The sequence below is a fragment of the Phaenicophaeus curvirostris genome, chromosome 22 (assembly GCF_032191515.1).
Source record: "Phaenicophaeus curvirostris isolate KB17595 chromosome 22, BPBGC_Pcur_1.0, whole genome shotgun sequence".
NCBI lineage: Eukaryota > Metazoa > Chordata > Aves > Cuculiformes > Cuculidae > Phaenicophaeus > Phaenicophaeus curvirostris.
Genome location: NC_091413.1, coordinates 8,240,898 through 8,254,730, shown reverse-complemented (window position 1 = coordinate 8,254,730; position 13,833 = coordinate 8,240,898). Strand labels below are relative to the sequence as shown.

At 47.5% G+C, this 13,833-nt stretch overlaps 2 protein-coding genes across 6 annotated transcripts in view; one reads left to right on the top strand and one right to left on the bottom strand.

Moving 5' to 3' along the window:
- Positions 1-13,833, bottom strand: part of MICOS10 (mitochondrial contact site and cristae organizing system subunit 10) — a 285,369-nt gene that overhangs the window by 200,857 nt on the left and 70,679 nt on the right. The window lies entirely within an intron of this gene.
- The window catches only part of UBR4 (ubiquitin protein ligase E3 component n-recognin 4), a 90,667-nt gene that overhangs the window by 72,583 nt on the left and 4,251 nt on the right, over positions 1-13,833 (top strand). For all 5 annotated transcript variants that reach the window (XM_069874441.1, XM_069874440.1, XM_069874438.1 and 2 more), the window contains 11 exons: positions 2,567-2,674; positions 2,879-2,998; positions 3,705-3,895; positions 4,565-4,738; positions 5,242-5,341; positions 5,865-6,083; positions 6,352-6,465; positions 6,794-6,936; positions 7,118-7,243; positions 8,324-8,518; positions 10,327-10,551. In XM_069874441.1, coding sequence (XP_069730542.1) covers positions 2,567-2,674; positions 2,879-2,998; positions 3,705-3,895; positions 4,565-4,738; positions 5,242-5,341; positions 5,865-6,083; positions 6,352-6,465; positions 6,794-6,936; positions 7,118-7,243; positions 8,324-8,518; positions 10,327-10,551 — 1,715 coding nt within the window. The remainder of the gene's footprint in view (positions 1-2,566; positions 2,675-2,878; positions 2,999-3,704; positions 3,896-4,564; positions 4,739-5,241; positions 5,342-5,864; positions 6,084-6,351; positions 6,466-6,793; positions 6,937-7,117; positions 7,244-8,323; positions 8,519-10,326; positions 10,552-13,833) is intronic.

Here is a 13,833-nt window from a genome sequence, read left to right as displayed (position 1 = left end):
TACCTTGGTGCAGCTTGAGGCCATTTCCCCTTGTCCTATCACCTATCACCTGGGAGAAAGAGGCCAGCACCCTTCTCTCTACAACTTCCATTCAGGTAGTTGTAGAGAGCAATGAGGTCTCCCCTCAGCCTTCTCTTCTCAAAGCTAAACAACCCCAGTTCCCTCAACCGCTCCTCCTAAGACTTGTTCTCCACCCCCTTCCCCAGGTTCCTCATAAGGCCTATTCTGCAGCCCCCTCACCAGCTTTGTTGCTCTTCTCTGGACTCGCTCCAGAGCCTCAACATCCTTCTTTTGGTGAGGGGCCCAGAACTGAACCCAGGATTCGAGGAGCGGTCTCACCAGTGCTGAGTCCAGAGGGAGAAGAACCTCCCTGGACCTGCTGGTCATGCTGTTTCTGATCCAAGCCAAGATGCCATTGGCCTTCTTGGCCACCTGGGCCACTGATGGCTCACGTTCAGTTGCTGTCACCAACACCCCCAGGTCCTTCTCCTCCAGGCAGCTTTCCAGTCAGACTTCTAGTCTGTAGCTGCCCAGGGTTGTTGTGCTCCAAGTGCAGCACCCGGCATTTGGCCTTGTTAAACCTCATCCCATTGGACTCAACCCAGCGGTCCAGCCTGTTCAGATCCCTTTGGAGCCTCCCTGCCCTCCAGCAGATCCAGCTTCCACCCAGCTTAGTGTCACCTGCAAACTTGCTAAGGGTGCCCTCGATGCCTTCATCCAGGTCATTGATAAAGACATTGAACAGGGCTGGACCCAGCACTGAGCCCTGGGGAACCCCACTTGTCACTGGCTTCCAGCTGGATTTCACACCATTTCCCACCACTCTCTGGGCCCTCCAGCCAACCAGTTTTCCACCCAGGAGAGTGTGCGCCCGGCCAGGCCAGAGGTGACAGTTTCTGAGGCAGAATGCTGTGAGAAACTGTGTCAAAGGCTTTACTGAAGTCCAAGAAGATACATCCACAGCCTCTCCCTCATCCAGTAGGTGGGTCACTTTGTCATAGAAGGTGATCAGGTTAGTTTGGCAAGACCTGCCTTTTGTGAACATGTGTTGACTGGGCCTGATCACCCAGTTCTCTTGCATGTGCTTTATGACAGCACTCAAGATCTCCTGCTCCATGACTTTCCCTGGCACTGAGGTCAGGCTGACAGGCCTGTAGATTCTGTTGTATTGTATTTCCAGCAGGCATACAGAAGACTGAAGTCTCCCACAAGGACAAGAGCTAGCGATCTTGAGACTACTCCCAGTTGTTTATAGAAGAGCTCATCAGCTTCTTCTTCTTGGCTGGGTGTCTATAAGAGACTCCCATCACAATATCTGTCTTCTTTTGGGCTCCTCTGATTTTTACCCACAGGCACTTGATCATGTCATCACCATAATGGAGCTGGAGGGTATCAAAGCAACTCTCTAACACAGAGGGCTACCCTGCAACCTCTCCTACCTTTCCTGTCCTGCCTGAAGAGTTTATATCCCACCATAGCAGCACTGCAGTTACATGAATCATCCCACCACGTTTCTGTAGTGGCAACTACGTCGTAGTCTCCTTCCAATAGCTTCCAGTAGCTTCCAATTTGTCCAGTTTATTGCCCATGCTGCCTACATTGGTGTAAATGCACTTCAGCTGGGCTGTTATTCCCTCAGCTCTCATAAAGGGAATAGTGTTCATTCCCAAATGACTGGTACTTGGATTTTCTAACCCATCAGTGCCGATTACATCTTTTCTGTCACTAGATGTACTTGCCCCACTTGCTCTGAGTTGATATGCTGGAGGTCCTCATCAGCACACCATCTCTCAGGCGCTGGAGTACCATTTCCAGGCTCACTCCTGACTAGCCTGGCTTCATCCCCCTCCCGCTTCACATCTAGTTTAAAGGTCTATTAATGAGCCCTGCTAGATTTTTGGTGAGGATTTTAGTACCCCTAGGAGACAAGCATGTCCCATCCCTGGTAAGGAAACCTGGAGGTGCATGGGCCAGTCCGTGATCAAAGAACGCAAAGTTTTGCCTCTCACACCAGGTTTGGAGCCAGGTATTAATCAACTGATTTTTCTTGATCTCTCCCTCTTCATTCCTTGATGTTGGAATGGAGGTAAACACTACTTGTGCCCCAGAGCCCTGAAGTCCTTAATTGCCTTCAGCTTCCTCCTCTGGATGTCCTTGTTGCTTATTTGAAATACTAGCAGAGGGTAATAATCCGTGTGTCACGAATATTAATGAAGTTTAGTTGTCTGCCTTGTGTTGAAGCAGACATTTCAATTCATTAATTGATGAAAATCTGAGGAATCCCTTCTCTCCCTCTCCCGTTCCTCTTGGTTAACAATTCTTTACAAAGACTTTTGAAGTGTGTAGAAGCTGAGGAGTTGGTAAGACCAGGTCCTGCCTTGCCCGAGTGATTGTTTTGTGCCTTGGCCTCACCTGAAAACAGAGCTGTCCTAAGGTTAATATTGGCCTAAAAATCTGGTTTGTGCTTTACCCCAGAGGTCTGGAAACTGGGTATGTTATAAGGTGCTTTTAGTTTCAGCAGAATCCTCCTACTCGTTTTAGAGAATGCGTTCTTTGTGTTCTGTAGGTGCTGTTAAAGCTGTTCAGTTACTGTGTGAAGGTGAAAATAAATCGGCAGCAGTTGGTCAAGCCAGAGATGAACACTTTGAATGTCATGCTGGGAACTCTTAACTTGGTAAGGACAATATGGACTCTCATGAAGTGTTTTCCATGGACTCCAGTGAATTTAAACTACCCCTGACCGCAGGAGATTTTAAATGTTGCTGGGCTGGCACTGCAAATTAAGTTAGCCTGTCCTTAGCTGTTAGCATGTACAAGTGTGTGGGTTCATTAAACCAGTCACTGCTGGTGTTACAGTAATCTCTGCCATCTTCTCCAGGCTCTAGTGGCTGAGCAGGAAAGTAAGGACAGCGGAGGAGCGGCTGTGGCAGAACAAGTGCTCAGTATAATGGAGATCATACTGGATGAATCCAATGCAGAACCTCTGAGCGAGGACAAGGTGAGTGCCTGCGGCTCGATGTACGAATGGAAATGTTGACTGGGATTCAAGGCTTGTAAACACCCTATTAGAGTGGTGCTGTGCCTCCGGAGCTGTGGAGATGTACTAGATGGGAGTCTAACCCTTGTTATGCTTGCTGGCGTGTCATAGCAGGCCGTGGAGGCAGGGCAAGGGGAGTGCCCTGAACCAAAACCACTGTGAGGCTTCTTTTGGACAGTTCTTGCACAGCCAGGTGGGTGTTATTAGGCACTGCTTGGATCCTTCCTTGCTGCTTTGGGCTGCAGGCCAGAGAGAGACAAGAAAAGACACAGCTCTGCCTTATTTTTTTCAGTATTTTCATGCATGTTGAAAACATGATTGATTTTCCGTCTAACTGAAGGTAAAAACAATATCTCAGCTGAGAATGAGAAGTTTCTCCGGTGTCTTTTGAAACTGTTGGTATACAGGAATCTGACATCCGTTGGGCTAGAACTGTTAGACCTTTTTGACTAGAAAATTCTTTAATAGCAAGTGGAAGAAGTCACTTATCAGCTGGAAGAATGGTTACAGCCATTCTACAAGACATTTAGGGATGAGGCAGGGTTTTGTTTTTCATAAGGCTCTCTTATCAAGTGCTAGTGCTGCAATCCCTCAAGACTGGAGTAGTCAACCAGCTACTCGAGCAAGGGTTTTCCTGAACATATATCATGCTCTTCTTCCTTTGCAGGGTAACCTCCTCCTGACTGGTGACAAAGATCAGCTTGTCATGTTACTCGATCAGATTAACAGCACTTTCGTCCGTTCCAATCTCAGCGTCTTGCAGGGCTTATTACGCATCATCCCTTACCTCTCCTTCGGGGAAATGGAGAAAATGCAGATTCTGGTTGATCGATTCAAGCCCTACTGTAACTTTGATAAGTAAGTTGTCGTATTTCAACTAAAAGCACCTGAAATCTGGTGTACTGACAAGTCTATACCTTTTTTTTTCCTCATTGATGCTTACTTCAGTGTAATGCAAAGCTTCAGAGATTGCTGGTGCATAAGCTTAATTTCCTATTTCACTTCTAAGCCGTTTTCAAAAGAAGTATGTGAGTGTGTGGCTCGAGAAATAGGGCTTTAGAGTTTATTCTGAGATGACAAGGGTCTGAGAAGCTTTTTTGAGTCTCTGAGCTGGAGTAGGTACATGCATTCTTAGAATCACAGAATCATGGAATGGTTTAGGTTAGAAGGGACCTCAAAGCCCATCCACTTCCACGCCCTGCCATGGGCAGGGACACCTCCCACTGAATCAGGGGCTCCAAGCCCCATCCAACCTGTCCTTGAACCCCTCCAGGGATGGGGCAGCCACCGCTGCTTCGGTCAGCGTGGGCCGGTGCCTTCCCACCCTCATTGTGAAGAATTTCTTCCTGATGTCTAATCTAAATCTTCCCCCTTCCAAATTAAAGCCATTGCCCCATGTCCTATCGCTACATGCCTTTATTCTTTGCCAGATTCAGTGATGTGATGAGGGTTACAGATAATGTGATGAGGGTTACAGGCAGAGATGTTCGGAGTGCCTCCAACTTACCATTTCTTCTCTCTTTTCAGGTATGATGAGGAGCACAGTGGAGATGATAAAGTTTTCCTGGACTGTTTCTGTAAAATAGCTGCGGGAATAAAGAACAACAGCAATGGCCATCAGCTGAAAGACCTCATCCTCCAGAAGGGAATTACGCAGAATGCCCTTGACTACATGAAAAAACACATCCCCAGCGCAAAGAAGTAAGAGTTGCTACTTAACATATGCGATAACCCTGAACATCCTTCTCTCATTTCATCACCACAACTGTCTTCCAAGAAAGCTGTTAACAAGTCCATGTTCAGAAGCGTTTAGGTTTTGTTCAGGTGTTATGCAGAGGTTCTGGTGAGACAGCGCTACTGTAGAGAGAGGCTAAAAAGCCAGTAATCTTCACATTTGGTTCCCATCCAAGCTGGTTTCTTGTGTTCCCTGCCTGTTCCTTACCTATTGCACTAGGATAGAGCTTTTGCTATTGATGGCTCACGAACGTAAATCCCAAGGTGAAGGGTTGACACTGTTGCTGCTAGTGTGCACAACATGGGAGTGTGAATGTCACTTCGTTAATTAATAGAGGAGGGACACCCGGGGGAGGGTGCTTGTCTTGTCTGCAGCCTGCGCGCTGCAAGCTGTGCTCCTGGCTGGCTGCCAAGCACCGTTTCAGAACGGGTGACTGCCCTTCAGCTGCTTCCTCTTGTTTTCTGTGCAGTTTGGATGCAGACATATGGAAGAAATTCCTCTCTCGACCTGCACTTCCTTTTATCCTGCGCCTGCTCCGAGGACTTGCCACACAGCACCCGGCTACACAGGTGAGGAGGCCATTCTGAAAGCCAAGTGGGACATGGCTGGCTTGTTAAACTGCTTTTTGTGTCTGTAGATAAAGCAATTATTTCTATAGTAGGTGGTTCTGTGCTCTTGTTATTGGGCTCGGAGAGACCCACCAGCTTCAGGTATCATCTGTTCGTCTGGAAAAGGCTGGAGGGCAGAGATTTTGGCGTCAATATTTTCTCATGTTGTGGGGTGTGAGATGTACATGCCAGTGTGAAGAGAAGGTAATCTAGGACCGAACTGTATCGTAGTGATCAGCTTCTCAGGATCTGAATGCTGTTTATCCAACACCAACATCTGAGCTCTCAGTAATGGGCAGCATAGGGGCAAATCAGCCCAGACTCGTAGATACTTTGAGGGTCCAGGGTCCATAGTGCAGCAAAGAAGAAAGTCAGACACTTGGCAAAAATTGTAGCAGATGAGACCTTGGGTGGGGTTGGAGGAAACAGTTACTGTCGCTGCACCCTTTGTCTGAAGGAAGTGCTGTGTTTCAATCCTAATCAGGTACTAATAGGTACAGACTCGATTACCAACCTGCACAAGCTGGAGCAGGTGTCTAGTGATGAAGGGATCGGGACGTTAGCGGAGAATCTTCTGGAGGCACTAAGGGAACATCCAGAGGTGAATAAGAAGATCGATGCTGCCCGGAAAGAGACACGTGCTGAGAAGAAGCGTATGGCCATGGCGATGAGACAGAAAGCCTTGGGCACTCTGGGGATGACGGTAATGTCTGTTTGCATTGATGGAAGACTGGTGACCTAACGATCTTTTAGTTCTGTCTTGCTAAAACTGCCATGCAAGGACTTGTGTAAAATGATTTATTGACAAACATTGCAGAGCTTGAGTCCACGGTTTGCCTGGTGCTGCCAGGAGAGTAAATATGGTTGCTAACAGCAAGCTGGAAAATGTGTTGGGCATTCCTGTCACGATGGTGGGGATGGTGGTGTTCATCATTGTCTTTTTAACTGTCTTGAGCTGTTCTCTCTTTCAGACGAATGAGAAGGGTCAGGTGGTGACCAAGACTGCACTGCTTAAACAGATGGAAGAGCTGATAGAAGAACCAGGCCTGACTTGCTGCATCTGCCGGGAAGGCTATAAGTTCCAGGTAAAGGGAGATGGGTTTGCAAAGCTCTCTCGCCAGCTCGGGGGACTTGCCAGTGTCCAGCTGCACAGGGGTTGGTGCATCGGGTCTTAGAGATCAAGAGATCTCAGGTTTGGTTCTTGGGATCAGTAATTTCAGAGGTGGTTGGGAAGTGGAAGTGTCTTTCCAGTGAAAGCGAGGTGTTTTCAGTGAAAGCTGGAAAAGGATTTGCTTAGTGTAAGTTTGAAATAGGGACTGGGAGAGGTGAAATTCAGTGCACTGTCAGCATAATACAAAGTAAGAGCTGCTACAGAAATGAACGATCTCTAACATAGCTGCTGTGTACTTGCAGCCGACGAAAGTCCTAGGTATTTATACTTTCACCAAACGTGTTGCCCTAGAGGAGTTTGAGAACAAGCCCCGAAAACAGCAGGGATACAGTACAGTCTCTCACTTCAACATCGTCCACTACGACTGTCACCTCGCAGCTGTAAGGTAAGTACTGATCACAGGCTGGAGAGCAGTGGCTGATGTTACTTCCCAAGGTGGTTTGTGAGCTGAAAAGCAAAGCCCATATTTTAAAGAAGCTGTAGAATTGTCAGCTTTTTGATAATTTCTTAGACAAAAACTTGCATGCTTCTAACTTGTCTGGATGTGGTTTGCTCTCTCAATGCAGACTCGCTCGTGGCCGTGAAGAATGGGAGAGTGCAGCCCTACAAAACGCCAACACCAAGTGTAACGGGCTCCTGCCAGTCTGGGGACCTCATGTGCCAGAGTCTGCTTTTGCTACTTGCTTAGCGCGGTGAGTAGAGTTCCTTCTCAAGCTGTTCTGTGTTTGGGTTGGTGAGTCAGAAGGTTATCACAGAGGTGTGCAAGTTTCAAAACATAAAACCAAAGATGATGGCAGCTGAATCTCGTAACTCTGAGCCATTTCAGATTCTACCATCAAGAGCACATTTCCTAAACAAGTACAGTTGTCTGTTCGCTTCTTGGCTTCACATAAAGAAATTCAGGACTCCTGAAGACAGCGTGCAGTAACAGTGGGGATTCATTCCTCCCTGCTTCACAAAAGATAACCTCTCTGACACTGACAGACTAGAATCGTAGAATCATGGAATGGTTTGGGTTGGAAGGGACCTTAAAGATCATCCAGTTCCACTCCTCTGGCATGGATCCTCGTGTGAATTTCCAGCCCTCTGTTGTATGGTGATGAGTTGCAGTAGCCTGATGGTGATAGTTCAATGTGTGGTTGATGTTCTGGTCCACATTGTGCTGCGTTTGTACAGGCATGTTAGAAATCAGGAGTAACATCTTCAATGGATTGCAGCCAGAGGAGCTGTATCCCAAACCCTGAACGTGGGAAAACAGTATCGATTAGTGTATGCATGTGTGCAGATGGAATTGGATTCACCAGAGTGAGCTGAGAGCCTCCCTTTGGGGACGTTAATCAAAGGTGGAAGTGCTTGCATTTTGTATCCTGTTCCTTGTCCCTGTCTATGGCAGGGGGGTGGAACTAGATGATCTTTAAGGTCCCTTCCAACCCAAATTATTCTATGATTCTTTAAAGCTTTTCCATGAGGTTTTTTCTCAGATACTGAGTTACCGTCATAGCATCATGGAATGGTTTGAGTTGGAAGGGACCTCAAAGCCCATCCATTTCCATGCCCCTGCCGTGGGCAGAGACGCCTCCCACTGGATCAGGGGCTCCAAGCCCCATCCAACCTGGCCTTGAACCCCTCCAGGGATGGAGCAGCCACCACTGCTCTGGGCAACCTGGGCCAGGGCCTGACCATTCTCACCCTCATGTGGAAGAAGAAACTGCATTAAAGTTTTTAAAGTTTAAAGGGTTTTTCATAAAATAAAGCTGATTCCTGTTTTCCAGACACAACACGTACCTCCAGGAATGCACAGGGCAGCGGGAGCCCACCTACCAGCTCAATGTCCATGACATTAAACTGCTATTTCTCCGGTTTGCGATGGAGCAATCATTCAGCGTGGACACGGGAGGAGGAGGAAGGGAGAGCAACATACACCTCATCCCGTACATAATCCACACGGTGCTCTACGTCCTCAACACGTCAGTACCTTTCTCTAGCAACAAGTTCTGCCTTTCGCTCTTAGTCTCCAAAAGGTCTAGAAGGGCTGTAGTCTGGGCTTTGTTCCATGTATGAGGCAAGAAAGGTGGGAAATCACACACAAGTTTTAGGAGGAACCAAACTGCACATTTTAAACAGATTGGTACAGGTTTGCATTGTTTGGAGTGAAGCATTGCTGTCTGGGCATGCAGGATAACAGGGAACTTATTGAGTAAAAGCAATTGAGAATTAGCTTCTCTTTCCATTCTAGATGTAATTATTACCTCTGGGGTGAGCAACAGGGTTATTAGATTAAAGAAACACTGCCAGCTTCAGTTTTTCTGGAACAGACAGACACTATGATGAAGTAATTGCTGTTAGTCGAACGCTTAACCCTGGCATCATTTTATCTGACATGAAAATACCAGGCTCCAGGTTTGGCATACTGGAATTCTCCTGGAGCATTTGGGTCCATCAGATTTTCCTGATGTTTTTAAGGTGTTTTATTAATTATTATTATTTTGTTATCAGTGCACAGCAGTGCAGGAACCCTTCTGCTGGAGTGTGTCAGTAAGATTTATACAAAGCAAAAATGTTAGCTAGGCTTTGGCTCATGCCTGCATCTACATATACGTATGGATGCTGGAATGCTTTGGAAGGCGTGAGCCGGTTCTGGTGACAGCACCCACAGGAGAACCAAATGCCTGTATGCCTCAATTTGTGTAGTTAAGATACCAGTAAGTCATTAATTAGATGGGGGGATGTATGTTAAAATACACACCCCTTCAACCAAAGTTGCTTCAAATGGAGTGCAGTGAAATCTCCATCCCTTTCCCGCCTGGAACTAATCAACGTTTTGGCTCTAATACAATTTGTCTATTGTTTTTAATATCTATCTCCAGATCCCTGTGGTGTTGTTTGCTGAGTCCCTTGGGAGACAAATAAATGAAACTATTCTTTTCATCTCGTTAGGCTGCTTACTGGCACCAGAGAGCCCAGAGCCTGCTGTGCGGCTGTTGTAGAAAAACACATTATGTAGTTTCCAGACAGTATTTTTTCGAAAGACACTTGATACTAAATGGAGAAAATCAAGAGCTACTGGTTGACCACCAGCAGTATCGTGTAGCACATGGAAAGGTCACACAACACCAACACCCAGACACAGCTTATCTGCTTGGATGCTGCATTATCCCTTCTTGATTGGGATGGTAAATCTGGCTTAAAAATTGAGGGAACTGCCTGGAAGCCTCTTCCTGAGCAGTAGATTGTGGTAAAGTGTGATATATCTTCAAGGTCTGCTGTCACATGGAGCTTGCGTGGTCAGCTCTGGGGTGTCAGGGCTCCTCGAGAGACTGGAGCTAGGGGAAAGGAAAACCAAATCTAAACTTACAGTAAATACAACATCTTTTTGCCTCCCCGGCACAACTTGAGGCCATTTCTTCTCGTCCTTTTGGTAGTTCTCTGTATGGAAAACTTTTGCAGGTACCTTTCAATCGAACAAACCTTATAGGTGTTGCAGGTAGGAGGGTGTTTCCATCTGTAACTACTTCGTGCAAACTAATTAAGAACCAAAAACTTAAAAATCACTATTAGAGAATGAAATATTCTATATAATAAAGTTTGAATGCTAAAAATGATCAGTGTAATTATATAAGGTTGGATGAATTTTGGAAAAAACTGGTAATGCAAGGCTGGTGCTACTTTTTCCTGTGTGGGGCTGCATGGATGCAACACCTGAAAGCTCCTAAGACATGCAGCAAATGGACGTGTAAGAGCCAGGACAGCTGCTGAAGCTTCTCTTGTGTTTCAGAACACGAGCGACGTCGAGGGAGGAGAAGAACCTCCAGAGCTTCATGGAGCACCCCAGAGAGAAGTGGGTGGAGAGTGCCTACGAGGTGGATGGGCCCCACTATTACACCGTGCTGGCGCTGCACATCTCGCCACCGGAGAAGTGGAAAGCCATGCGAGTGGAGATCCTCCGGAGGCTCCTTGTCACCTCCCACGCTCGAGTGGTGTCACCAGGGGGAGCCAGCAGGTCAGCCACCTCCCGCTGCTGCTCAGTACCCTCACAGCATGCAGAGCCAGCACAGGGAAGCTGAGGGAATCACAGAATCAATAGGTTGGAAAAGACCCACCGGATCATCGAGTCCAACCATTCCTACCAATCACCAAACCATGCCCCTCAGCACCTCATCCACCCGTCCTTTAAACACCTCCAGGGAAGGGGACTCAACCACCTCCCTGGGCAGCCTCTGCCAGTGCCCAATGACCCTTTCTGTGAAAAATTTTTTTCCTGATAGCCAGCCTGAATCTCCCCTGGCAGAGCTTGAGGCCATTCCCTCTTGTCCTGTCCCCCGTCACTTGGGAGAAGAGCCCAGCTCCCTCCTCTCTACAACCTCCTTTCAGGCAGTTGGAGAGAGCAATGAGGTCTCCCCTCAGCCTCCTCTTCTCCAGGCTAAACACCCCCAGCTCTCTCAGCCGTTCCTCTTGTTCTCCAGCCCCTTCCCCATCTTCATTGCTCTTCTCTGGACTCGCTCCAGAGCCTCAACATACTTCTTGTGGTGAGGGGCCAGAACTGAACACAGGATTCAAGGAGCGGTCTCACCAGGGCTGAGTCCAGAGAGAGAAGAACCTCCCTGGACCTGCTGGTCAGGCCGTTTCTGATCCAAGCCAAGATGCCGTTGGCCTTCTTGGCCACCTGGGCCACTGCTGGCTCATGTTCAGTCACTGTCAACCAACACCCCCAGGTCATTCTCCTCCAGGCAGCTGCGTGTCTTGGGAGAGCAGATACTGACCCTTCGGAGCAGCTTTGTACTCAGTCTTGCAGGGCTGTGGAATCATGGAATGATTTGGATTGGAAAGAGCCTTTAAAGCTCGTCCAAACCCACACACTGCAGTGAGCGGGGGCATCTCCAACCAGGCCAGATTACTCAAGAGCCCTATCCAACATGACCTTGAATGCTTCCAGGGATGGGGCATCTCTGAGCAACCTGTTCTGGTGTTTCACCACCCTCATCACAAAATATTTTTTCCTTATAGTTGGTCTCAATCTCTTTTAGTTTAAAACCATTACCCCTCATCCTATTGCTACAGGCCGTGCTACAAAGTTTGTCATCATTCGTAAAGGCCCTCTTTAAGTACTGAAAGGTTGCAATAAGGTCTGCTCAGAGCCTTCTGTTCTCCAGACTGAACAACCCCAACTTTCTTAGCCTGTCCTTAGAGGACAGGTGCTCCAGCCCTCATCTCTGTGGCCTCCTCTGAACCTGTTCCAGCAGATCCATGTCCTTCCTGTGCTGAGAGCTCCAGACCTGGATGCAGGACTTCAGGTGAGGTCTTACCAAAGTAGAATAGAGAGGCAGAATCCCCTCTCTTGCCCTGGTTGGCACATTTCTTTGGATGCAGCCCAGGATATGGCTGGCTTTCTGGTCTATGAGCACACATTGCCAGCTCCTGTCCAGCTTTTCATCCCCCAGCACCCCAAGTCCTTCTAAGGGCTGTTCTCCATCCATTTATTCCCTAGCCTGTATTTGTGCTTGGGGTTGCCTCAACCCAGGTGCAGGACCTTGCCCTTGGCCTTGTTGAACCTCCTGAGGTGTACACAGCCCCACTTCTCCAGCTTGTCCAGGCCCCTCTGGATCCAGTCGCTCAGGCCTATCAGCTGCACCTCTCAGCTTGGTGGTGTCAGCAAACTTGCAGAGGGCACGCTCCGTCCTGTGTCCTTCAAGATATTAAACAACGCTGGTTCCAGTATGGACCGTGGGCAAGAGTGTTCAGTGCTGGGTGTGATTTAGAGTGGATCAATCAGTAGGTGGGAATAGTGCTTTTCCTAGAGGTACAGCTGAGCGTAGGTAAATGGGAAGATGTTCCTCCACCCCTTCTGCTCAAGTGAAACCCTGTAGTCTTGGGTTGTGCCATTTCAGAGCTGCTGGCTTGCTCTCTGCCTGCCTCACGATAGGCACTGCTTCTGTGCTCTTTTGATCGGTGCACCAGCTTCCTTAAATAGAAGAATAGAAATAGAAATCAAATGCCGTTGCTTTTTAAAAAGAAAAAAATCAATAGCAGCTGTCAGGCACTTGAAGTACAAGAATAAGTGGCTGTGCCTGCCTGACAAAAGCGCCTGTTTCCAGAGAAGGAAGGAATTCCAGTTTCTGAAAAGATGATTTTAAATAGCTGTCATAATTAGGAATGAATTCATTATTATTCTAAGTCGCTTTAAAGGGCATTCTTATTCTGATGACATTAATTACGTGTTTGATAAAGTCATTACATTGTAGTAGCACACAACACAGCATGCATCAATGCTATTAGAGGCATCAAACGTGAAGGAGCCCTTAAAGGGGCTCTAGTATTGATTTCCCTGCAAGTTTGTGCTGTTCCAGCTCATCCTGCTCTGGGCTCCGTCTCCTGTTCCCACCTCCATTCCTGAGTTCTGGGAGAGAGGGGGTCAGAGTTACGGGAGATGTTATCAGGGAGGTCTGGTTTCGCAGACTCTGTGAGATGAGTGGAGCAAAGCCCCAATGTGGGTGGGTTTGCTCTGGATGTTTGGTGCTTTTAAACCCTCAGTAAATGGTTCTGTTTCTTCCCAACTTCTCTCTAAGCACATGTGTAATAAAAGCACATTGAAGCGGACAGAGCGAGAAACTTCTGGCTAAACCATGCCATCTCTGGAATTTCAGGGGAGAACACTCAGAAATACTTCTTGGGAATTATGTCAAGGTTTATTCAAGGGCTTTCTTTAATCCCAGCAGACTAAGGGAGCACAAAGCCCTCTGCTGATAAAACCTCTCAGAAATAGAAATACGACAGTTCTTATTTCCAGGGTCTGAGCTTATTTATTCTTGTGGAAATAAGCGATGGATAGTTTAATGCTCTGCGGAGGAGTGTCAATAGCTTGAATTTGTAGGCTGAGGCAAAGAGGAAGCCAGTGTCTGTAACATCAAACCGATGTGTCTGCATAGAAAGATGACAATTAGCATTCCCTGCTGGAGGTGGCACAGGGCGTTATCTGGCAGCAGGACTGCTCAGGGTGGTCTGTGGGTTAGAGAGACACCAGGACTCACCGCTGCCTTTACTGAGATGAAGAGAAGTCACTGTAGGAAACAACTGCATCAGAAAGCAGCTGAGGATCAACTCGTGATCCTAAAAAGGGCCCATAAATCTTAGCAGTGAAGATTCAGGCAGTGCTGTTCATTCCCTCGTACTTAAATGAAAGCAACAAATGCTGCCTGGGCCCTGGCCCACGTTTTGGTGTGTTTTATCCATTGTAAGACAGATTTGAGGAGGATCTGTCCTAAAATGCCTTCTGTCTCTGCCAGGA